Below are 26638 nucleotides of genomic sequence, written 5' to 3' on the forward strand. Positions count from 1 at the left end.
TCGAACAGCAAACCTCCAGGTTGAGAAACGATCAAGCTACCACTGAGCCATGCCAACCCCAGTTGTGATTTTGTACGTTTTTACTAGGGGTGGGAATCTATTGACACCTCAATACTCCATTTTGATTCCGGGGTCTACATTTCACTTCCAATCAATTCCAGATTATTGATGCATTTCGAGACCCAATATTGAATTTATGCATTTCCTTCCCGAAACATTTCTTTCAGACAGTCTTAATATTTACAACCACTGAAACAGTATTTGTAATTCCACTGACAAACTCCAATTTGAATTCAGTTGAGATGTTGCAGAAGTGTAAATAAAAACAGAATACAATGATTTGCAGATGCTTTTCAAATTGTATTCAACTGTATGCACTACAAAGACAAGATATTTAATGTTTTTAAACTGATGAGTGTTGGCATGGGTCTACAGTCCCTTAGCCAATTGGGATACAAAACACAACGCGGTGTTGAAAATTAAAAACTAAAAATAAACATTTAAAAAACTGCACTAATACGGGAAACAGCGAAGTCACGAGAGGCGAACCGCGTTATGAGGGTTCAATGTACAGTGTACCGCTTTTTAGTGCAGTTTTTTTGCAGTGCATTATATTTCTCATTAATTTACGAGATAATTACATTAAAAGATACAACAGAAGTGTAATAAATAAAATACCATTCTTCGACAGTCAAGCAGCGAGTAATCATCATTTTAGGCGATAACATCATTGTCAGAGAGCAACAGAGTGCAAGCCGTCAAAATGACGGTTCTGGTGTGTCTAGGTCTATTCAAAATCCTGGTACGCATCGTGTTAAATGACAATACATTATACATCTGGCTAATTGAAAAGTATCTTCCCGCTAATCTCAGACATGTGGTGAGTGTATATGGCATCACATAAGTGAAAGTTATTGCTCTACCCGTGCTCGTGGCAGAATTGCCCTGCCCATCATCTGAATATTGATATGGCGTTTGCAGGGGTTCTTCGGATCCTGGAAAGTACTGCAAGCAGACATCACAGTCAAGAATAAGTACAGGATAACATTTATATTTCATATCAATATTCATATCAATCCCACATTCTTGTACGGCCACTGGCAGGAGATGTTGGCATGAAGCTCGTCCAGTTTGTTGACCTGACGTTGGCGAGCAGGATAGAAGGTAACGGAGGGATTTTGAATTTCTGGCCAAGGTACTTCTGCCTCACGCCTCCCCTCCTCCCCCGCTTTCTCTTCCGTTGGGCAGGCCCTTTGCCAACTCCAACGCATTGGCCCGGAAATATGTCGATCCACTTTTGTGGACCTGCTGGTACTGGATATTACACATCCCGCAGGAGTAACAAATCCCCTCGCCTGTGTATCACCAACACGGATTGTCTCAACCGCAAGTGTAAGTCCCACACTAATGTCATCTTCCCGCCCATCCACAGAATAGGTTCACTTCCGCCTCCAACTTCCTGCACGTCTGTGACGTAAACACATTGCGTGCGCTTGCAATTATGCTTTTCAATGTGTCTCTCTGAGGCGCAAAACATGAATAGGGACTTGCAAATTGCAATGCGAACCAGTTTATTCAAGCCTTGGAATATAAATTGTCAAATCTATACATTAGAATAATTTCACTTTATTCACAACACTGCTACCTGAGAACCCGAAAAGACAAACTTTGGAAAATGTATGAAAACTTTGTAACAGGGCGGCCCGGTGTCCAGTGGTGAGCGCGTCGACCTCACAGTGCAGAGGTCGTGGGTTTGATCCCGGCTCCAGCCTTCCTGTGTGGAGTTTGTTATGTTCTTCCCGGGCCTGCGTGGGTTTTCTCCGGGTACTCCGGTTTCCTCCCATATTCCAAAAACATGCATGACAGGCTGATTGAACACTCTAAATTGTCCCAAGGTGTGATTGTGAGCGCCAATACTTTTGTTTGTCTATGTATGCCCTACGATTGGCTGGCAACCAGTTCAGGGTGTCCCTCGCCTCCTGCCCGAAGACAGATGGGATCGGCTCCAGCATGCCCCGAGACCCTTGTGAGGATCAGCGGATCAGAAAATGGAAGAATGGATGAACTTAGTAACATTTCACCTGCATGAGATGAGTCATGATTTTCACAATCTCCTCCATGGAAGGCCGCTGAGAGGGGTCTTTGGACCAGCAGCGCGTCATCAAATTCTCAATAGGTTTGGGTAAATTCTTGATCAAAGGTGGTCTTGTCCCTGAAATAGAACACACGTAATTCAACAAAGGAGATTGGTATGATCGCGGAATAGAAAAAACAGGTTTTAAATGTAAGATAAACTGATGCTGAAAAAATAAATCAAAGTCTACATTGTAATCGACTATCAAGGGAGTGGCCCAAAAATGTCCATATTCATGTCACCATCCTTCTGACTCACCATTGTGCACTGCCCACATAATACGGAAAGCTGGTCCTCCAATTTCATCAAAGGGCTTCCGACGTGTGACCACCTCCCAGAGAATTATACCCCAGCTAAACACGTCACATTTCTCGCTGTATTTGCTACCTAGAAACCCAGAGGAAAACGATCACTTTCAAACAAAGCAAAGAGGTTTCAAAGCAATATTGCTGTGAGCAATTGCTCCAGTGTTTGAACAACAAAAGGAAATGCCACAGATTTAAAATACAGTGTCCCCGCTAAGATTTGTGGTTTGTAATCATGCCAAAATTGTTTGTGCAAGAAAAGCTGATCTCAACCACACTAGTTGTGTGGCTAATTTCCGCTTCCACTTGCTCACCCAATCGCAGGCCGAGCAGCTGCCCTGCGTTGGATTTGAGATTGACAGCGGGAATAAATCCAGGGGCCTTCAAGTGTGACGGGCCCCTTGAACTTTGTGACCTTTGGACACATTTCAGGGTTTAACATAGAAGAATTAACACCAAAAGGGACACACATATGAAGTGGAACAAAATTCGTATGGCATTTTAGGAATAGAAATTATAAAATATAATAATTTTTTAAAATAATTTTTATAATTATATAACTTAATAATTATAAAAATTATAATTATAAAAGGAATTAAAAAAATAGAAAGTGTGGCGTGCAAAATCTTTCATAGGTTAGATGGAGAGTGTTTGTGAACAGCAATTCTTTGATCTTTCCACTGATACTCAATCGGATTCAGGTCTGGACGTGCCCATTCTAACATCTGCAGATGTTTCGTTTTGAATAATTTCCATTGTAGATTTGTAGTTTTGATGCTTAGGATCATTGTCTTTTGCAGGCTCCAACAGGGTTTCTTCCAAAATGGCCCTTAGTTTGGCTCCAGTTTTAACTATCTTCCCCTGTCCCTGCTCCAGACCATGACGCTACCACCACTGTGTTTTTGATGCACGCACGCACGCAAACACACACACACACGTGTATATATATATACACAGTATATATATATTTTTTTTGGGGGGGGGGCTTTATATTTTATTTGATAATGTAACCAGATGCACAGAAAAACTCAAAATATTGATTTTTAATATAAAGAAAAAACATGTTCATTTCAATGTATTTATTTCTGAAATGTGTACTGGCCAGAAAACCTTCGGTGCCCCACCACGTTCATGTGGTGGCCCCAGGCCACTGTGAATGTAAAACACTGTTTTATTTATTTGTTTCCCGGGGGATTCAGGACTCCGGTTTGCATGAGAACAGATTTCTCAGTTGGGCACTCAATAGCGATCTTCATTTTCTCAGAAATATAGGATGCCATGTAATTGATGAAAGACAACACTTTGGTGGTGTTCTTGTGGCAAAAGTGTTTTACATCACTTAGAGCTCTGTCACCAATCAGTGTTTAAGGCCCATCGATTGACTTGATCTGGAATGTTTTAGTTACATAGATTTCAGGAATTTTATTTCAGGGAGTCAGTATATTGTGGAAGTGGACCAAATCTGGTTTGAGTTGGATGTCCATGTTCCGAGTAGTTATGTATTTGCCATTAATTTTTGATGCAGTCATTGTCCATGGCTGCTTTATCTTTTGGGTTGAAGAGACAGTCAGCGCAGGCAAACCACACTCCTCATTAATTTGATGCTTTAAGTTGATGCTTGGTTCTGCCTGTTGTCTGCTGTCCTCTCTCTTTCGGCTCTTTTCCTGGCAAAATCCAGGGGTGGGTCGATTTACCATCACATACAATTTAAGGCAGTAAATCTTTGTGTCCAATACTGCCATCTTATGAAGGCGCTTTTAATAGTCTTCAGTGGAATCGAGAGGCATCTTGTCACAAATAGCAGTGTTGTTCTAATTTACGCGCCACATTTACGTATTCAAGGAGGAAACAAAAAATGTTGAAATATGGCTGCGGCTGCCTATATGCAAAAAATTACAGTCCCAGAGATATCAAAGTGTGCTGGTGTCACCGTTGCTATGTTAAAGAAGAAAAAAAAAAGAAAGAGCTTATCAGCAAAGAAGATGTAAGCACGGGCGAGAGCTAGCAGCAAAAGTGTCTGCATCGCATTAGAGCAGGAAGCAGATATGCCATTGTTATCAGTTACTTTCTGCCTTTGTGTGACAACCAAACGACCAACATTTGACAAGCATGCTGAATAAGACAATGCTTAATTACAGTTTCCCAAATTTGGAAAAAGCCAAATACTTGCCTTCAAATACCTCCGGAGCCATCCATGCTGCACTTCCTTTGTTGTTTGTCATATGAGTCTGAATGTCACAGGCTGTTCCAAAATCGCATATCTTGAGTACGGTGCCACCAGCCACAAGCAGTAAACTAAAAAGGACAAAGCATGAGTATGAACACACATAAAATGAGAAAAATGTCAGTCTTGAAAGGATGCATTCAAATGTGATTTGTTCGTTCTACTGCCATATACTCTACACCAAAGGGGTTAAAGTCAAGGCCCGGGGGCCAGATCTGGTACGCCACATCATTTTATGTGGCCTGCGAAAGCAAATCAAACATGCCACCATTTAAGATGCTTGCTGAAATCTGTTCCATTAGAGATCAATAAAGCAATATTCTTGAATTCTCTATGTTTTCACAGTCATAACGGCCCTCCGAGGGATTCGGAAACTACAATGTGACCCATGACAAAAATGAGTTTGACACCCATGCGCTATACTAATCACCTTCCTGCTGTCGGCAGATGCTGCAGTGTGATGTTACAATTACAAGCACGTAAGAGTAAATTTGGAGCACAAAACTGTTTTGTGTGCAAAAACACTGTGTGAACCTTGTCCCCCAAACCAACCAAAGAAGACGTGTCAAAACAACGGAGAGGTGCACACACACAAGCATGTTGCACATCAACAATGAATGAATGAGTGAATGAATGTATGGCTTAACTTTGTTAAAATATTTGACCAGTCACCTCAGGACAACTTTTGCAATACGAGTATATTGTGCAAATGAACATGGTTAAACCCCTCCGGATGGATACATGGTGTAGAATGAAAGGACATGCTAGCTTCGCTGTTAGCCAGCTCCAAACCTCATCATCATACTTCTCAGGTAAGTAAAACAATAAAATGTCCGATGGCAATGGTGAGCCAACGAACAGGTTAAAGTAGGCCGAAAATGAGATCTTCGATCAAAAAAGGTTGGGCACCCCTGGACCACTATAATTGGCAACTTTTCGTCTCTTCGGGTAGGCTGCACATCTCTATGGATCTGTTATATGAAGAACGCATACTGCCAACAGGAGAAACTGGCAGGGAAAAGGAACTGAAGTGAGGTGGATGCAGGCCCTTCAGATAGCTGAACGTCACAACATCAAAGCAGCAGTCTTCAGCATCACCTCTTCCACTAGGTTTGTGGAGAGGATCTTCTCTTTTATGACGAGTACGTGGACAGGTGTGTGAAAAAAATGTGTTGAACTGATGAAAGAAAGGTGAGCTTAGTGTGAGACTCATCGACGACACGTCTTGCTCAGTTTTACTCTGCGGCAGTCAATGATAAACCGCTTCTCACAGGTCCAAGATCTCAGAGGAAATATAGATGGAAAAAATAGGTCGTCTCCATATAAGGTGGCATTGAGCTGTTCATAAGTTACAGGATCAATGTTCTGCTTATTATTTATTGTTATATATTAACTGTATACAATTTTAAGTTAAGTAGGAACGGTTCCTGTTTGAGAGTTACAGTGATCCCTTGCTACATCATGCTAATTTATCACGGCTTCACTACATCGAGTTTTTTTCCCCCCCAAAGTACTGTATTCAGAAAAAAATGCAGAATGACTCAAGAGGTTTTGAACATGGCTGTACGCATGATTGGTTCCCAGCGCGACGTCAACCAATGACAGCACAAGTGGATTTGTCCCGTGAGCTGATTGGCTGCGCATCTTCGCAGCCCCGCCCAGCACCTTCCCCTTGTGTCTCATCACATGGTTGCCTCTCTGATCAGTGTCTAGTTAAGCTGTTGAATCTGATCAATGTCTCATCAGCTGTGGACTCTGAGCAGTGTCTCGTCACACTGTTGTGTTTGCTACGTGCACTGCATGAGGGGCGGGTGGTGGACACGCTCGAACACGAGCAAAAGCAAAAGTGAGCGTGAGCGAGAGAGAAAGAGAGGGGGTGATTGGGCTTGTCCGAAAAAAGCAGCACTTCTCTCTTTGACTCCTCCTCATCAATACCGATTAATTGTCTTATTATAAATACATCGGCTGCGCGGGGATAGCTGGCCAGCAACTAGCTGGAGGCTAACGGTGGCTACACTGTCAGAGCGGCGTAAAGTGTGAGTAACACAAATGTCTTTGTCTCTCTCAAAAGGCAATGCTGATGAATATTAATTACTGTACAATGTTTTATAATTAATGATTTAAGTGTACTGCTCTAGTCTTTGTCTCAAATATGTAAAGTATACATACTGTTTACATATAAACATGCTGGTATCCACATAAACTTACACAATAATTACTAGGGGGGAGCCAACGTTCCATCGTGGTTTTTCACTTATCGCGACGGGGTCCCAGTACCCACTAACCCGCGATAAGTGAAGGAACACTGTATATATTTTGTTGTTTTGAATTCAAGTCAATTTCTGGATAACATTTTCACGTGTTCATATCATTTGGAAAGATGCACCTTATTCGATTCCGTTTAAATAGTCAAAAATGGTTTCTCCCACAAAATAAACAAATAAATAAATAAAGCTTTAAGTTTGAAAGCAATCAGGTTGGCCATCCCGTTCTGTTTTGCGATGACATTTTCCAAATGTGAGATATGGCCAAGTGTTCATGTCACCTAGGGGTGTTTCAAATGGATTTGATAAAACGCACAGAAACAAGAGTGAAATATGATCAAGTGTGGGTCGTTTTTAACGTGTGTTTTCACACATTCATAAATGCATTTCTGTTTCTCCTCAGTTTGTGCTCAATCAGAGATCCTGTCCGTTTTGTGGACGGATATATTTTCACACATTTTTTTTTACATGATTCAGTTTCTTATTAACGTGCTCTAAAATGCAAATGCAAATGTCGACCCCCACATGCTCGAGGTTCGGCACCCGCAGATTTGCATCTTCACCAATTTAAAAATATGTATATTTTTTTGTATTGTTTGAGGGATTTGGATTTGAAAGATGTTTTCTTTCCCTCCTATTTTTCATGGAAAACGTACGTATATTGAATGCTTATCAGCGGTTTTTGAAGAATTTTGAATTCAATAAATATTTTTCCAATGCATTTCAAGGGCCGTCACTTTCATTAGGATTTTTCATATTTGCAGACCTGCCCAATCGCTATCCCCGTGAATAGCGGGGGTCGACTATATTCAAAGTTTGAAAAGACAGTATACGTTTTTGACAAATATTTTTTTTATTGTTTTTGTTTTGTTTTTTTAACTTATTTGCCTCATGACTTGCTGGCCATGTGAAAATGTGGGTCTCACTGTTCGAACCACTGGTATGAGGTACAATGAAACAGCAAACAATACAATGTGAGATGACGGGGGGCATACTTAGGTGGCTTGAGGTCCCTGTGGATCAGAGCCTTTGGTTTCATGCCATGGAGGTAGGCCACACCCTGGGAACACTGTAAACACCAGCTCATGGCATGGGAAGCGGAGTAAGAGGGGAGCGGTTCAGCACCATGCAGCACTACAAACAAGAAAGTGAAGTCACGACCCTGACAATGACAGCAGAAAAACATAGGAACAATAGACATGCACAGGTCTGACAAAACACTTTTAATATACCGGTACATCTGGTGGATCCTTAATTGTTTCAAAAACAACTTGAGGATACACCACAAAAGCAGTTGACAATTAATAATTTAGGCTTTCCTACTCCATGCTGCTCCTGTCAGCAGCATTTAGATCACTTAAAAAAATGTGATAATTGCATTGGATTTTTGAGAATATATTAAAGCAGGGGTCACCAACATGAGGCCAGATCTTGTAGCCCCCAAAACCCACCCGAGTAGCCTGCAGGACTGCTCTACAATAGCTCACCAGTGATGGCGCATTGTGATTTCCTAGCAGTTTTAGATGTGATTATTTGAAGAGTTCCTGAGATTTAAAGAAAGTGTTGCATGTTCATCTTTATCTCTTTTTTTTTCTTCCAAAAATCATCAATCCAGTGGCGCCTTATGATAGAGGTGACATGGGCAGAGAAGTTATTTTATTAACAAAAAAAAAACCAAATCAACAAACAAACAAAAAATCTTTTGATGAGTTTCAACGGCTGACGGCAATCACTGTGCGGTCAGCCGCTTGACCGCACAGCCTATTGTGTTATTACAGATATTTTTGGTATATTTATATGTTATGGTTATCGACCAGAAGCCAGGTGGCCGATTTTGAGCTTTTGGGATCAAGCGAATGAATATATCCCATTGTGATGTTTGAGTAGCCGTATGTCTGAGGCATTTAAAAAGGTTGGGCCTATATTTAAGATCAGTAACTTAATACACCTGCAGCGGCCATTGTTAAATATGGCTGACATATATTTATGAAAGCGCAAAGTCCAGTCTAACTGTGCGCATGGATGGAGTTTTCTTTTTCGTATTTTGGTATACTTTGCACAGGTAGAATTAGGCATAGGTGTTTGCGCCGTCGTGGGATGGAAAAACCCTTTTCCCCGACCAAACATTGCAGCATTACTCATATGCATTAAAATCAGTCACCCGAGTACCCAATTCTTGAAAGTGCGGAAACAGAAAGACTCACTGGGGTCCAAAAAACTGCAAAATCTCCCTTTGCTGATGATGTAGTAGGCCGTGAATGTGATGTGGACAATTGGAGACAGCCTTGCAACCACGACCGAGCATCCATGTGTGACCTCCACCCTTCCCAATTGAGACAGGGGTGCTATTTTTAGTTGATAATCCTAATCATTTTCAGTGAATTGGTGTCTACAATGATTCAGATGGATTGTCCTGGTGTCACATTTCTGAATGAAATCTGATGACATCCACCACACATATCTACGGAGAGCTGAATCTGTCTGCCTGTGCATCGATCCAACCAACATGGCATTAGACCACTGCACCACGAGTTTGTGTTTTTGCCGAGTGAACGATCTAGTCTAATTTTAGTTACAAAATTTGCAGAGGCATTGTGGTGGTGGGGTAGGGATAGGGTGTTTTTTGGTGGGGGCACCAGAAATGTGCCCCCACCAAAAAAGAAACCCAACCAAAAAAAAAACAAAAACACCCTCATTCCCCGGATCGCCTTGTGGCACACAGCACAGTCTACCAAATTCAATCACAAGCAAGACTTGCACCATTGAGTGCAGTCTACTTTTTGTGACCAAGTTACCAGGTTGCGAGGCAGCTCTTTGCACCGGAATGAATGCAAACAAATGAAGATGCACCCGTTTTTACACCAAGCGCCCAGGTGCTCACCTACGAAAACAGGGCCCTACAAGTGTACTGAGCAACAGAGATCGGACAGGTGGGCCAAGGGTATCAACAGAAGTTGATGAAAGAAGCATTTTGAGAGTTGTGAAGAAACACCCAATGACAACAGTCAGTGACATCAGTGCTAACCTCCACAGGGCAGGGGTGGAGGTATCACAATCTACTATTCGAAGAAGACTTCAAGAGAGGAAACACAGGATGCAAACCACTCATCACCAAAAAGAATCAGAAGTCCAGACTGGATTTCGCAAAGAAACACAGAGGTCAGCCACAAAGGTTTCGGAATGTTTTATGGACTGATGAAACCAAGATGAACCACTACCATAGTGATGGAAAGGCTCACGTATGGGGAAAGAAAAGATCTGCTGATGATACAAAACCTTCAAGATACTCTGTGAGGCATAGTGGTGGAAATGTCCTGCATTGGGCTTGCATGGCTGCTTCTGGAAAGGGCTAGTGAGCCCTTTTATGGATGATGTAACTGATGACGGTCGCAGCAGAAGGATTTCTGAATTTGACAAAACCATTTTGTCTGGCTATTTAAAAAAAAAAAAATGCATCCAATTTAGGGGCGGCCCGGTAGTCCAGTGGTTAGCACGTCGGGTTCACAGTGCAGAGGTACCGGGTTCGATTCCAGCTCCGGCCTCCCTGTGTGGAGTTTGCATGTTCTACCCGGGCCTGCGTGGGTTTTCTCCGGGTGCTCCGGTTTCCTCCCACATTCCAAAAACATGCGTGGCAGGCTGATTGAACACTCTAAATTGTCCCTAGGTGTGAGTGTGAGCGTGGATGGTTGTTTGTCTCTGTTTGCCCTGCGATTGGCTGGCAACCGATTCAGGGTGTCCCCCGCCTACTGCCCGGAGACAGCTGGGACAGGCTCCAGCACCCCTGCGACCCTAGTGAGGATCAAGCGGTTCGGAAGATGAATGAATGAATGAATGCATCCAATTTAGTTGGGAGAAGCTTCACCATGCATTCAGAAAATGACCAAAACACACTGAACACACAACCAAGGACTTAATTATGGGGGGGAAACTGGAAAGTTTTCAACTGGCCAAGTCAATCAGCAGACCTTAACCCAATTGAGCAGTGGTAGCCAACCCGTGGCTCGCGAGCCGCATGCGGCTCTTTGGCTGGTTCCATGCGGCTCCCGAGCTTTCACATGGCAAGCGTCGAAAACACCTCGGCGGTGGCGCTGCCATTCTAACAACAGGCGGCAAGTACTGGAGAATTCACGATGTCAGTTAATCATCAATCGTTACTTGACTGACATAAAGAGCAACCAGTCAGATGACAACTGAATCACCGCTCATGCGCAAACACTGGCACTAAGCGCTAAGTTAGTCAACGAATTGCATCGGATTTTAAGCAGGGGTGCCCAATACATCAATCGCGATCGACCGGGAGCCAGCGGACTGGTCCCAAGTCGACTGTGAGGGTTGGCAGTACGAAATGGAGGGGAAAAAACTTTGTGTGTTTCGATTTCATGTTAGGTGACATTCCGGCTGTTGCTCATCTTGGCGTGCGTGCATGGGTGCATATGCGCACGTTGTGCATGGTTGGGCGCCCACGTGCGTGCGTGTGGATATGTCCATGCGCTGATTGATGAATTGTGTGTCAATGTTTCTCTGTCCACATTATGTTAAATGGGGTGAAAATTGCGCTTACATGCCTTTGTCCGACTAATCAGGGAACGGGTTACTGCCGAAAATTTAGAGGTTTGGGAGGTTTACATCCGAGGATGTTGCTCGTCTTTGGGCCTTTTGAGCCCTTTCAGATTTTTGCTGATAAGGGCAATACAAATAGGATTTGGACTTTAGGACTTAATTCGGCAAGATAACTTTGAGGCACAACATATCTGCATATTGCTGTTGATTACAACCCCTACTCTGATTACATACAGTACGAGTGAGAGAAAGGACATCACAACATTGTTGAGACTGACAAATGATCCAACTTGTAAACTGTAACTCAGACAACAAATGGGGGGAATTCTCACTTGACAGTTATGTCAGAGTGTAAACTCACCATTGTACAGCGATCCTCCTTCAGCATATTCCATTACAAGACAGACCTAAAGAGGAGCGTCAGATTATTCCAATTTCTATAACGGCATTATTTAATCAATTCATACAAAACATGATCACAAGTAGGCATGGGCTGGTGTCAGCTTCTTGCTGTACGATAATAATAAGAAAAAAAATCGTGGTTTCACGAAAATGTATTGTTTTTACATGGTTGAGTAATTAAGACAATTTGACCCCTACATTTACCCATGCATCCATTTTCTACAATGGATCTGAGGTCAGGTGGCACTGGCAGGAACTTTAAGAGGGAAGCCCAGACGTCCCTCTTCCCAGCTTCTTCTTCCAAATCTTCAGGATGGATCCCAAGGCATTTCCAGGCCAGCCGGGTGTCCTGTTTCGTCACTGGGGTCTATAACCAGTGACCACCTCACCAAGGAGGCGACCAGGGGGCATCGTTACCATGGGCCCGAGCCACCTTATCTGACTCCTCTCAATGTGGAGGAGCAGCTGTTTGACTCTGAGTAACCAACCCATGCCTATTCATTCACAATGGATGACTCGACTCTATTGATTATCATCAAATAGGGATGCACCGAAGTGAGAACTCTTTGCCAAGACTGGGAAAAAAAAATCAGGATATAAATAGAAGCCTTTCTTATGTGGATATAAATCGGATATGTATTTTCGGCGACTTGTCAGATCCATTTGGCCGTATAGAGAAAATAAAGATGTTTTGATGGTTCCTCACAAGTTTTTGCATTCAATGTATGAAAATTATGTTATTCACTACTTTTTTAATCAATAGTTTTCTCCACTGTTTCACAACCTTTATTGGGCCAAGGCACATATTTCCATCCAAAAAAAATGTCACGGCGCACCACTTAGCAAAAATGATTCATAAAAAGTCAGTACATAGCTGCACCTTCTGTCATCGATTGGAAGAGCATTTGGTTGTTCTGCCTATTACTGTAGAATCTACAGTACATCTACAGTGTAGATGGTGTGGGCTTATGTTTCCATCTGGCACCGCCATTATGAAAACTGCAAGCTCTTTTTGATAAAAATAGCTTTTGACTTCAGCAAATACAACCTCCGTAAAGCTGCAAATCGAACAAACGATTGATTCTTTTTCATCCTTTATAACCTGCATGTTTTGAAACACTGCTGCGCATAAACATTTGGAAAAGTACATTTTAACAAAAACTTTTTTTTTTTTATGAATGACACAAAAATACTGTTATCCATTTGTGTGTCAAGCCCCCAAAGAAAATGATAGCAAAACATATTAACAAAAAATATTGGCCTATATTTGTGTCGGCTGACCTCAGCATAAGTGCAAGCTGTTGAATTGCACATTTTCACATACTACCTCACCACCTTGGTGCATGCCTCATCACAACACTGTGTTTGAGTCATGTTTCGTTGATAAAAAATATTTTGGACCAAAGCCAAAAATGAACATATGTGCCATTTTTGGCAAAAAAATTCAGTGCACTCCTATTATCAAATATAATGACCAATGACCAGCACGACATAACAATAAGTAATATAAAAATAATTGTGAACTTACTGGATTACTGCAGGAGCCATACAACTTCACAATATTTGGATGATTTACCCGCGAAAGCTGCCGAAGCTGCAGACAGAGGAATACAAGTCAAAATTGGTAATATACTTAAGTTATACTAATACTGTAATTGATATTACAAATATTGTAAGGAAAATAGCAGCAAAGCTGTTTTTTTTGGACTATAAGTCACACCTTTCTATAGTTTGTCTGATTCTGCAACCGAGACACAAATGCGACTTGTAGATATTAAAATTACAGTTTGGACGTGGGCCCAAATTCCTCAATTCCTTATCGTGTTGACTTTCTTTTGGTGGTTGCCAAATACCTTTGGTGCGTTACCGCTGGTGACCACCTTCTTCCGCATGCGAAAAAGAATCGACAGTATTTGACACCCACCAGAAGAGGGTGGACGATATGCAAGAACAGGAAGTAGAAGTTCAAGCTTTGGCCACAATGAGAAGCGGGATTCTCGTTAAGGTGAACAATTTATTGTTTATTATTTTACTTTATGTTAACTGTTTTGTTAGGCGCTTTGTTACAGCTGTAGCTGTTGTGAAAGCGTGATATAAATCAGGATGTATTGTATTTAAAACTAAAACAAACAACTTTTCCAAAGTGAGAGGCGCAGTTTCATCCAACTGAAACTCGTTCGCAGCAGTCAATAGCAGGGGCGTTCGAAAAATCACTCTTGACGCTCTTACAGCACTCTGAGAGTGTGTGCCTAGAGAAGCGGAGCACACTCGCCTACCATTAATTTCCAAACGCAGCCGACTGTATGTTACCGGTAATTATTTCCATTTGTACTGCCAGAGGCACTGGGCTCTGGCACTCCCTTTTTTGCGGCATTTTGAGTAACCAAACAACACATTTGAACAATGCTCTGAGTTTCTGAACTGTCAGAGTGAATGAATGCGCACATAGAGTTTATTTCTCAACACACCTACAATTAGGAAACCAGGATTCTGGGTGCGAGTCCGAACACCCCTGGACTTGGTCTCAGTTTCTGTCAAATCAATTTCTCAGAAATAATGTGACCGGAGCGACTTACCGGTACATAATTATTGGTATCACTGGTTAAGATGTGTTGTTTAGCTTCTAATAAACATTTTTTTCAACACAATATGGTGGACCAGGGGTTAGCGCGTCGACCTCACAGTGCAGAGGTTGTGGTTTCGATCCCGGCTTCGGCTTCCTGTGTGGAGTTTGCATGTTCTCCCCGGGCCTGCATGGGTTTTCTCCGGGTACTCCGGTTTCCGCCCACATTCCAAAAACATACAGTACATGGCAGGCTGATTGAACACTCAAAATCGTCCCACGGTGTGAGTGTGAGCGCGGATGGTTGTTCGTCTCTATGTTCCCCGCCATTGGCTAGCAACCGGTTCAGGGTGTCCCCCGCTTACTGCCCGAAGGCGGCTGGGATAGGCTCGAGCACCCCCCGCGACCCTTGTGAGGATAAAGCGGATCGGAAGATGGATGGGTGGATAGAGGATAAAAATGTTCCAAAAGAGAAAAATCCAACATTTAATTCAAGTGGATTTATGCAGCGGCGAGGAAGGGGGATCTGACATTAAGAAATTCGATTTTACATCAAATCATTTGTGCCACAATGAACAGAAAGCCACATATCACTGAGCTGGTGTTCAAATCATTGCTGCCAAAGGAAGGGCACATCTTTATTTTTAGGGGCAATCACTTAACCCTTTATTTGACATACTGTATGTCAAATTTTCACTTTCCTACCTGTATCACAGGTAGGAAAATGAAAAAAACCTTTAAATTAATTCTCAAACAAAACACACAAAGAAAAATTTAAATTGAGAAATATAAAACTTCAATTTATTTTCGAATAAACACAACACTAAGAACAGAGCTAATGGTCATATGGGTCACCTGGAAAATCTGGTTTCACTAACAGTAGTATTGATTGCCCATCTTAGCAGTATCCAGTATACCTGAACAGCTGAAATGCATGTCAGAAGTCTAAATCCCAAATGGTCCAACCTTATTATTTTCCCTCATATCACCTTCAATGATCAGACATGTTTTATAATGACAAATATGAAACTGATATGACAATTAGGGAATAGCAGACAGTGACTTAGTTTTCTCCTCTATCTCTTTTGCAAGTTCTTGGTGATCAATTTACTTCTGTTTTGCTGTGTGCCTCAATGCATTTGACTTGAGCAGGAGGCTATGACAAGTTTTACCTCTCACGGAGATGCCCTTCTTGCACACTCGGCAGTCGGCCGACGTATAATCGCCAGCAATTTTTCCGACTCAAACACGGAACTCCGGCTTCTCCAGCTACGCCACTTGACAATAGCATTGTCCCGGAATATTTGTAGCGACGCCACTCTAGCGAAGCGCGCCTTAGCGGTCGAAAGTCCGCTGCTCTTTGCTGTGTGTCCGTCCGCGCGAACATGTACGCATGCGCACGTCTTTTGGTTTCAACCAAGCAACCGACGTCACAAATCAAATACGCTTTGATCTACGACAACAAAAAGCTAGCCTAGAAGAGACAACAGCTAAGCTTAGCTGACGCACACACAGCAGAGAGCAGCGGACTATCTGCAGCTGAGGCGCGCTTCGCTCGAGTGGCGTTGCTACAAATGTTGAGATCGATAAATTCGATGAATAGATTTTTCCAGAAAATACGGTAATTGTTTGCCGAGCCGGCAACCAAACCATCCATTCACTGCCCCAGGATGGCGTCAATCTATTGTTGTTTCACGTGATCATCGTCGGAACTAATCGGAGATGGTGGGGAAAGCAGAGCAGGTACCAGGTCCTGCATTTTCCGACAAAAGTATGAATTGGAAGGGTGGGAAAAATGACACACACAAATGAAATGAACACCGCAGGTTAATTTTTATGGATTTTAGAAGATTTCCCTGAAAATTATGGACAATTAAGAACATAATTTTACAACTTCTTTTTTTATTGATTTTTATGTACTTTAAGGACCCGTACGAATCTGGCCAAAATGTTGAAAGAGCCATATAGGACAAAAAAAACAAAAAACAAATCTGTCTGGAGCCGCAAAAAAGGAAAAGCCTTCTATAAAACTTACAATGAAGGAAACACGCTGTATGTATGTAGGAGACTCTACTGTCTCAGAATTGTTTATTCATTCCTTTGTTGTGTGTTCACAAACACCCCCATTGAATTTATTTTGTGATTTCCTCGCTTTATTTTTTGTTTTGGTGCATTAGTTTCGCTTTTCTTAGTGTCAGTGAAGTGATCATGGATTTCCATTTTTCGGAGGCTATCTTTGAACGCCTCTCAAGTTGAAGAGAAGAGAGAGGCACGGAGTCAGAAGTAGACGTGTCTGTGTTTGGCAAGACTGTTAAAAGCATAAATAAAGTGTACGTTTTAAAAAACCAACACCACAGCTCTCCTTTTTCGGAGCTGCAACATGTATCTATATCTATTTGAGCTATATTAGCCTACTATCAAAATCTTTTTCCATTTTCAAACATTTTTTATAAAGCTCCAGGGAGCCACTACATGTCGCTAAAGAGCCTCTGGAGCCGCGTGTTGCCGACCCCGCACTAGACAGAAGAATACAGAAAGCGGGACCTTCGACGATTCCTCTTTGCAAATCAGGGATATCGAACTAAACTTATATGAGTGCTGCTGAAGATAAGAGTCTGGGTGTCTCTGGGCCACATCAAGTATTAAAAAAAAAAAAAAAAAAAAGTACAACTCATCCAATCTTCTCACTTTTTATGAATAACACTTCAGATCTTTTAAGGGTTCTTCAGAACGTGACCAAGAATGATAACCAGGTCCTCTCTCTCATCTCCGTGGTACTTATCGTCCTCACATGGCGAGTTGCGTAATACCATCTGATTACTTCAGCGCAGCAACTTTCTCTGTGCTTTCAAGACAAAAAACATTCCATCTCCTGTTTTTCTTGAATTTTGCTATTCTCATCCCCAAACTTGGGGTTGAGATCTGGGGACCCAGATATCAATAGGAGATGTTTGACTCCATGTCTGATGAATCTTTTCTAAAAATTTGAGTATGCTTCTGCAACAAACATTTTATTTTTATAAGGCTTTCAACACATCTTAACCAGGGGTGCCAATTATCATGGAGGGTACGGTTTGATGTTTTTGTTCTGCTTCAATCATGCATTTTTTGACCAGTGCAACTTGGATTCTGGAGCAACAAACAACTTGTTCAGACTGCAGGGAAATGCAACCCAAATCAGATTTTTTTTTTTCCCATATCTGTGATCAGTATCTGTATTTTTTTACGACGTCTGAATAGCTCAATTCCGATTTTTTCAAATTTGACCTGTGTCACTTTCATGTGGTCCTCGATCGGATATGATCAGATTTTTTTAAAAATGCGACCTCAGTCTGAATGCACAGGTCGCATGTGTCCGACCTATATATCGTCAAAAGCCCAATATGCGCTTCGCGCAGACAGGAGAAACTGCTTGGGAGTAAGATTGACAATTATCCCTGAATCTGCAAAGTGTTTTTTGTGTAATAGTATTGACTTTATATTTGAGTTAAATTTTTGCCTACTTGAAACATGAAGCATAAAGTGGACATTTATGATGATGTAGTAATTCAGCCATGCAGATGATTCATTTATTACGCATGGCAATGACGTGACTCTTGAATGGATGAGGAGGTTGAAAAACCTTGCCTCATTTCCCGAAAATATTTCTACCTCCTACCGCATCGTTCCTCTGTAGATAGGAAATGCTAAAAAGTGGAGGAGCCTACATGCTGGCCCCTATTTACTTCGGTTAAACACTACAATGTGAGTATCCAACATTGCGTTAAAAATATGCAACAGCACTCTAAGGTGTGTACCTCAACAATAAAGGCCTTTCTCTCAGATTCACTTTCAATGGTCTTGATAGCAACATCTTTGCCTTTCCACTTGGCTTTGCAAACCACTCCAAAAGCTCCTCTGCCGACTACCTGGAAATAAAATGTTTACAATGGGTGTTAACTTTGGACAATAGTAAGAATATCACACTAATAAATGCACCCTACCTCCTCTACTTCAATGTCCTCATAATTAATTTCCTCAAATGGATATCCCGGAGGTGTCTCAAGCATGTCGGTGGATGGGAGCGACAGCGACATACTAGCTCACGTCAGCCACCTACTGTTAAAGGAGAAACATAGTAGAACAGACAGTAAATAGATATGTGCTGCGCCGCAGATATTAGACACACAACAGTGCTGCTATTGGGATTGGCCTGCCATCCCCTAATTCTATACGTTTCTTAAAGAAAAAAATTAGTACTTAAAAAAAAGCGAAGAACGTTGGTCGCAAAACAGCAACTGTCAAACTTAAATAAACAATCTTAACAGGGCTAACTGTTGCTGCAATACAACTGTGACGAAACAGTTTACGACAAACTAACATTCACTGTACGTTGTCACAGAATCAACTTTTAGTAACACCGCAGCCTCGAGTTAACAAGTAAGCCGAGGCCTAAAGTTCATTAGATGGCTTTTCACAGAAATGTAGCTGTTGGCCTGGATGCTAACACAACATACCGGGGCTAGTTAGCTCACCAGCACCGGCCGTCTGGACATGAAGGTGTCTATTATTCATGAACAAAAACTTAAACGGCAACGTCCTTTAACTAAAATGGGGTTTCATTGTCGCACCGAGAGCTAGACATAACTGGTCTAGCAGGACTGGTAAAAGTGTATTTTTATTCTTCACAGGAAATGATTCAACAGGAAACGAGTGTGCATTTCTAGTTCTTCCGCAGGACACTGAACGCAAGTTTTTAAAAATCTATCATTGAAAAATAGGCAAGTCGAAAAAATTTTAAGCAGATCTAATATTTTCATGCATTTTTAAATGACCCAAGCACTACACCCTGCATACCTACGTTTTGTCAAACATCGCAAAAGAAACCTCTTTGGAACACGGACGTACCTAATAGCCGGACTACTTATGCCGCCATACTCACAGCGCCAGAAATGACGCCGCTGGCGGCCATATTGCGTTGCCATTCCAAGCACACCTGCACTTGAATACTGTATATTGATTTATTTCCCGCGGCAATTTCACGTTATTTTCTGTCTCTAAGGTAAAAATAAGACATTGCTGCACGGTTGTACCAAAAAGTCTGGGAAAAACTCTGAAAGCACATTTCATTGGTAAGAATGAAGTTAAACATTTTCTTCCCATAAGATATATCACAGAGTTCCATTTAAAGATCACTCTGCATCACGTTGTCAGAACTATGAACAATAAAATGAGCGCAAAGTCCATCAGGAGAAAAAATTGCTGTGAAATTGAAACCTAACAACTGTAACTCACAATGCACAGTAGAGATAATATATTCCGAATGGTCAAGACAAATATTGAAGTTTGGTCTCTGTGAGAGGTGGCCCGGTAGTCCAGTGGTTAGCACGTCGACTTCACAGTGCAGAGGTACCGGGTTCAATTCCAGCTCCGGCCTCCCTGTGTGGAGTTTGCCTGTTCTCCCCGGGCCTGCGTGGGTTTTCTCCGGGTACGCCGGTTTCCTCCCACATTCCAAAGACATGCATGGCAGGCTGATTGGTCACTCTGAATTGTCCCTAGGTGTGGGTGTGGGCGTGCATGGTTGTTCGTCCATGTGTGCCCTGCGATTGGCTGGCAACCAATTCAGGGTGTCCCCTGCCTACTGCCCGAGGACAGCTGGGATAGGCTCCAGCACTCCCCGCGACCCTCGTGAGGATAAAGCGGTTCAGAAGATGAATGAATGAATGGTCTCTGTGAGACACTCATTACACAAGAATCCTGGCATAAAAGATTTAAAAGATAAAAGATAAAAGATAACAGTTTTCAGCGAAAAAGTGACAGAAGTCATCAGTACCTAAAAGTGGACATTTTAACATTGCTTTAATTTAAAATATAACATGTTACACAATTTAAAATATAAAATGGAACATTTTCTTCATTTCCTGACTTTTTTATGGTCAATTTGACAGCAAGCAAATTCAGCCAGTATGTCACTTGATTGTCAACAAACCAGCTGTGTCCGAAGTCTGCCAAACAGAACTGAGGAGCAATTAGCAGGTTCAGCAGACAGAGGCTCGTCCCCAGGTACAGGATTTAATGGGATTTCTGATCAACATCAAATGTTATTGTCATTAGTTTTTACTCAAAACATTTATCTCCTCCATCCATTATCTGAACCGCTTTATCCTTCTGGAGCCTATCCCAGCTGTCTTCGGAAAGTAGCCGGCGTACACCCTAAACTGGTTGCCAGCCAATTGCAGGTCACACATAAACATAGAGTGTTCTATTAACCTTGCCATCCATGGTTGAAGGAAACCGGAGAAAAACCATACAGGTACAGAGAGAACATGCAAAATCCACACAGGAAGGCCAGAGTCCAGAATGGAACGCCGGACCTTTGTACTGTGAGGCGGAGGTACTAACCGTGGTCTTGTGGATGTCATATGCCGAGGAGGAAAAGAACCATCCCCCTACTCTTACCAACCTCTGCACTCTCACGTTGATCCCACGCCCAACACCCACTTGCCTCTTCGGACACACACAACCTGTGGCTGTTTTGACTCTCAGTCACAAGTTGACGTGACAATGAGGGTGCACACTCAACTAACTTGACATGTAAATGAGCGGTAGTCTAGAAAATTGGCATATTTTGTGTTTACTTTATTTGTGTGTGCGTGTGTGTGTTGTTTTGTTTGCGCCCCAGGTGGAAGCCCATATTGCCTGCCCTGCAGCAAAAACCGGTCTTGAGTGAGAGTGCCCTCCCCTGGCGAAAAGCAAGACTGCAGTAGATTTAAAACTGCTTTGAAATCTGACGCGCGCGCACACAAACAGGCACAAACACGCAAACACACGAAGACTAAAATTCAATCTCATTTGAATTTTTTTAAGGAATAAAAATGGATGAATGCACACAAATATTATTATGGTAGTGATTAGACAATTCTGGGGAAATATGTCATAGGTTGAGAGTGCCTGTGTAGCTATGGATGGCAGTTATGTGGGTTGGGTTTCCCCGACACTTTCTAAATTGAGCCCTGTTTCTCTTCCCCCCCCCCCCCCCCCCCGAGAGATTCTCTACATTCGAAAAATAATCGCTCACAAGGAACAGATGATGCTGGAATGCATCAAAATGTTGAGCATTTGAAATATGTGAGGGAAGCGAGCATACATAGTTCAGAGAATGGATGCATTGATTATTTTAACCCGACACACAACTTTGAATGTGAGTAAGAATAAATGTAGGCAAGCGTGTAATAACGAGGATTGAAGACCTAGGATCCAAAAACATGACACTGACATCTTTATAAACAGAGAAAGAGGCAAGAAATTTTCAGTGGCGTGGTTACTTCAGTTTGCATGTCATTCTTTAGCATACTATCCAAAGTCAGGGTTTCATTAGTTAAAATTCACACATATCCAGAATAATGCCCATCACATTCAAAATCAACCAGGAACAAGTCTAAAAGAAAGCAACTTTTGCTGAGCGCAATTTGCGATATAATGCTATTTTATTTGCCGTGGCTTTGCTTTTGTATACTATCTCAGAATCTACATGCACTGATTCACTAGCTAACAGCCAATCAGTGATCAATTGTCCCAACGGCCTGCGCCATTTTGCATGCTGCGATCGATGACTCATTCATTCAAAAAAAATGAGAGTAGAGTTCCTAAATATGATAAATCAGTTGAAACCCCACCAACACAATACATTTCCAAAACATAAATCCGCCAAAATGTGCAAAAAATGTATTGCATCGGAAAAAAAAAGAAAAAAAATTAAATCCACTTTTAAAGGCGGGTTAATATCCCCCAAAATAGCATAGTGCAGATTCTGATAGGCATAACCAGAATATACATATATGCTAATTTACAGGTCTGTACCGACCTGAAAACAACTTGAGCCTCCAAGTATAATCCAAAATTTTGAATTCTTTCATTTGACATCATGAGGCAATAATACACTTGACTTTGGTTGTTCAGGGTCCTTAAGGACAAATTTTTGGAAGTAGCAACCTGAACCCCCCAAAAAAATTTGTTCATAAAATTTCACACTTGAAGATTTAGACGGGCACTCTAGAAACCCAACTACTTCAATGCAAAAAATGAAGAAATCAAATGTTATTATCATCTTACGAAAGCGTTTCATACCTGAACTAAAAATAGTTAAGTGGCTTTTCAAACATTAATGACACTTTGCATTTGATGTGGACCAAATGGACTATTCATATCTGATAACATTTTAGGGAGATTTCATGTTAAGACATGATAAAAATAGCAGCACTTTATCGCGAAAAGGCAAGGGGAAAGGTGAGGAAAAAAAACTTTTGTTGTCAATGAAAGTATGTCTTGGAGATGGCTGACCTGTGCGTTTTACGGCCAACAGAACCCACTTACTCCATCACCGTTGCAATCCCTGCAGTGCAGTCTGCCCTTGTGCATTTACAGGTCTATGTTCAGCCCTGTCAAGCCGGAGTGCTAAACATGTCCATCTTACTTCCATTTGAAAAATATCGGCGAGCGAATCTCCTGAAAGGTGTGCTTCTCCATCTTCACTTCTCTGCCTTTGTTCATGGCGCTGTAATCACACAGGCGAGTGGACTTCATATTTATAAATCATTTATTGAGGAGCTAATGCATTGCACTCGAAGGAAGAGTGCCCACTTTGCCTGTAATTACTACCGGCAAGAGATACAGCATTGTTTCACATGGAAAACCCCTTTCTGTCTTTCGACTTTACTCTGCTCAATGATAAATATATTTAAAGTTTTTTTTTGTGTGTGTGTGCACGGAAGGCTTTTACTGTGACACGGGGATAAAAATAACCACCATTGGGAGGGGTGAAGGGCTGGATTTTTGTGCCAAGAAAAAATATTTGGGAGACGTGCATCGCTTAATGTCATCATCGAATCTGAGTTTTGATCTCGGGAGTGCAGAGAGGAGTTCAGGCAGCAGAGCTGGGCATGTCAGTAAATTTTGCTGGCCCGCCATTTATCATGATCCCATCCGTCAATCGTCACTCCGTCGTTATTTCAAGCTGACCCGGTCCGTCAATGTCAGTCCATCACTTAGTCAACGTTGTTTTAACCCAATTCAGAATCAGAATCAGAATCAGAATCAGAATCAGAATTATCTTTATTGGCCAAGTATGTAGAACACACAAGGAATTTGTCTCCGGTATAACACGCTGCATTAGTATCATCGTAAACAACAAATCATTGAACCATTTTAGAGTAACCAGTAGCAGTATTTGTAGTACAAGAAGAGTGACTACGTCAGTGACTGTTTAAGGAGTTAATGGCTAGAGGGAAGAAGCTGTTTAAGTGTCTACTGGATTTGGTGCGCATGGATCTGTAGCGTCTGCCTGAGGGGAGTAGCTGGAAAAGGTGGTGGGCAGGGTGCGGGGGATCCAGGAGGATTTTCCGTGCCCTTGTCTTGATTCTTGCAGTGTGCAAGTCCTCAAGAGTGGGTAGGGTGGTGCCAACGATTTTTTCCGCCGTCCTAACTGTCCGTTGAAGTCGGATTTTGTCCTTTTTTGTGGCGGCCCCAAATCAAACCGTGATGGAAGAACACAGGATTGATTCGATGACTGCCGTGTAGAACTGTCGTAGCACCTCCTGTGGCAGGCCATGCTTCCTCAGCAGCCTCAGGAAGTACATCCTCTGCCGGGCCCTTTTCAGGATGGAGATGGTGTTGACTTCCCACTTCATGTCCTGGGAGACTGTGATTCCCAGGAACTTGAAGGTCTCGACGGTTGACACAGGGCAGTTGGATAGTGTGAGGGGCAACTGTGGAGAAGAATGTTTCCTGAAGTCCACGATCATCTCTACAGTCTTGAGCGTGTTCAGCCCGAGGTTGTGTCGGCTGCACCAGAGCTCCAGCTGCTCCACTTGTTGGCGGTACGCAGACCCGTCGCCGTTTTTGATGAGACCGATGACCGTGGTGTCGTCTGCGAACTTTATGAGTTTGACAGCTGGATCTGTTGAGGTGCAATCGTTTGTGTAGAGAGAGAAGAGCAGTGGAGAGAGGACACATCCCTGTGGGGCTCCAGTGCTGGTGGTGCGTATTGATGATGTTGTTGCTCCCAGTCTCACCTGTTGTGTCCGTCCCGTCAGGAAGCTGAGGATCCACTGGCAGATCGTAGGGGACACACCGAGGTGGAGAAGTTTGGGGATGAGGAGTTCCGGGATGATGGTGTTGAACGCAGAGCTGAAATCCACAAACAGAATCCTTGCGTAGGTCCCTGTGCTGTCGAGGTGCTCGAGGATGTAGTGCAGACCTATGTTGACTGCGTCTTCCACAGACCTGTTTGCCCGGTAGGCAAACTGGAGAGGGTCCAGCAGGGGTCCGGTGACGTTCTTTAGGTGGTTCAGCACAAGGCGTTCAAAGGACTTCATGACCACAGACGTCAGGGCGACAGGCCTATAGTCGTTCAGTTCCGATGTTGCCGATTTCTTGGGAACTGGGATGATGGTAGACTGTTTAAAGCAAGATGGGACCTCACACAGCTCCAGAGATCTGTTGAAGATTTGTGTGAAGACCGGAGCCAGCTGGTCAGCGCAGACTTTCAGGCAGGAGGGGGACACTTTGTCGGGCCCCACAGCTTTCTTGATCTTCTGCTGCTTGAAGAGCCGTCTCACGTCCTGTTCGTGGATCTGTAGTGGAGAAAAAGAGGGTGGAGGGGTAGATAGAGTAGTTTCTGGTAGAGGTGGGTGTGTGTGGGAAATGGGGGTGTCCTTTTCAAATCGGCAGAAAAACATGTTTAGTTCATTAGCAAGACCCTTATTGTTCACTGTTTGGGGGGATGGCATTCTATAGTTAGTGATTGCTTTCAGGCCATTCCATACAGATGCAGAGTCGTTAGCAGAGAACTGGGTTTTCAGCCTCTCTGCATAGCTTCTCTTAGCGATGTTAATTTCCTTTGTCAATTGGTTTCGGGCGTGTTTGTACAGTGCCCGATCTCCACTTCTAAATGCGGCCTCTTTCTCTTTCCTGAGTTGCCTGAGTTTGGGAGTAAACCATGGCTTGTTATTGTTGAAGGAGCGGAAGGACTTCGTTGGTACACACATGTCCTCACAGAAACTGATGTATGATGTTACAGTGTCTGTGTATTCATCCAGTGTGCCCGTTGAAGTTTCAAAGACGCCCCAATCAGTGCAGTCTAAGCATTCTTGTAGAGCTAGCTTTGCTTCATCTGTCCATTTTTTCACAGTCTTAACAACCGGTTTAGCACATTTGAGTTTCTGTCTGTATGTAGGTATTAAGTGGATTAAATTGTGGTCAGAAAGACCCAATGCTGCACGGGCGACCGATCGGTATGAATTTTTGATTGTTGTATAGCAGTGGTCTAGAATGTTGCCTTCTCTGGTGAAACAGTCGATGTGCTGCTTATATCTGGGAAGTTCACGGTTAAGATGTGCTCTATTAAAATCGCCCAAAATTATCAGGGGTGACTCTGGGTATTTTAGTTCGAGTTTGTTTACTTGTTCGGCTAGCGTTTGTATCGCCGTGTTAGCGTTAGCTTGTGGCGCAATGTAAACACCGATTAGTAAAAAGGAGGTGAACTCACGTGGCGAGTAGAATGGCTTGCAGTTTAAAGACAGCGACTCCAGGTCCGGGCTGCAGTGTGCGTCGAGCTTCGTGACATCAGTGCACCATTCTTTGTTGATATAGAAGCAAATCCCGCCACCTTTCGATTTCCCTGATAGCTCCGTGTCGCGGTCGGCTCGGAGAAGGCGGAAGCCGGGTAGATGTAGCGCGGAATCCGGGTGGCGGTCACTGAGCCAGGTTTCAGTGAAGCAGAGCGCTGCAGAACGTGCAAAGGTTTTGTTGGTCTTTGTGAGGAGAAGAAGTTCATCTATCTTGTTTGGCAGAGATCGTAGATTAGCAAGATGGATCGATGGGAGCGGGGTTCGAAATCCGCGCTGCCGGAGTTTGACGAGCACGCCGGCTCTCTTCCCCCTCCTCCGGCGGCGTTTCCATGCTCCATACAGCGCAGCCGCTCCGCTCGTCGCTTAATTACCGTTCGTGTTAGGGTGGTTCTGTTTGTGACCAACAGGTGGCACTGAAGGGCTCTTCCTGCAGTGGCACACCTGTTGGTCATTGTGTCATGAGTTAGTGTTTCTGTTTAAAGGACTCCCTGCCCGACCTGTCGAGGTCGGATTATTGTGTTTTGTCACTGTGTTTGTCTTTGTGTCCGCCTTAGTTTGTATTTTTTTGTTAAATACATTT

General features: G+C 42.8%; 1 protein-coding gene across 5 annotated transcripts in view; it reads right to left on the reverse strand.

The window, feature by feature from the left end:
• Positions 1–19129, reverse strand: part of map3k7 (mitogen-activated protein kinase kinase kinase 7) — a 28620-nt gene extending 9491 nt beyond the window's left edge. For 2 of the 5 annotated variants that reach the window (XM_086100146.1, XM_086100143.1), the window contains exons 1-10: positions 18949–19129; positions 18436–18550; positions 18250–18360; positions 13418–13483; positions 11849–11894; positions 7923–8061; positions 4610–4734; positions 2393–2521; positions 2082–2212; positions 924–1005 (exon numbers count right to left, since the gene is read on the reverse strand). In XM_086100146.1, coding sequence (XP_085956272.1) covers positions 924–1005; positions 2082–2212; positions 2393–2521; positions 4610–4734; positions 7923–8061; positions 11849–11894; positions 13418–13483; positions 18250–18360; positions 18436–18528 — 922 coding nt within the window. In that variant the 5' untranslated portion in view covers positions 18529–18550; positions 18949–19129. Of the gene's footprint in view, positions 1–923; positions 1006–2081; positions 2213–2392; positions 2522–4605; positions 4735–7922; positions 8062–11848; positions 11895–13417; positions 13484–18249; positions 18361–18435; positions 18551–18948 lie in introns of all 5 variants that reach the window. The other 3 variants (XM_086100147.1, XM_086100144.1, XM_086100145.1) reach the window with 2 other exon arrangements.
• Positions 19130–26638: the final 7509 nt, after the last annotated feature.

The sequence above is a fragment of the Hippocampus guttulatus genome, chromosome 20 (assembly GCF_054856545.1).
Source record: "Hippocampus guttulatus isolate MCC_2025c chromosome 20, RoL_Hgut_1.0, whole genome shotgun sequence".
NCBI lineage: Eukaryota > Metazoa > Chordata > Actinopteri > Syngnathiformes > Syngnathidae > Hippocampus > Hippocampus guttulatus.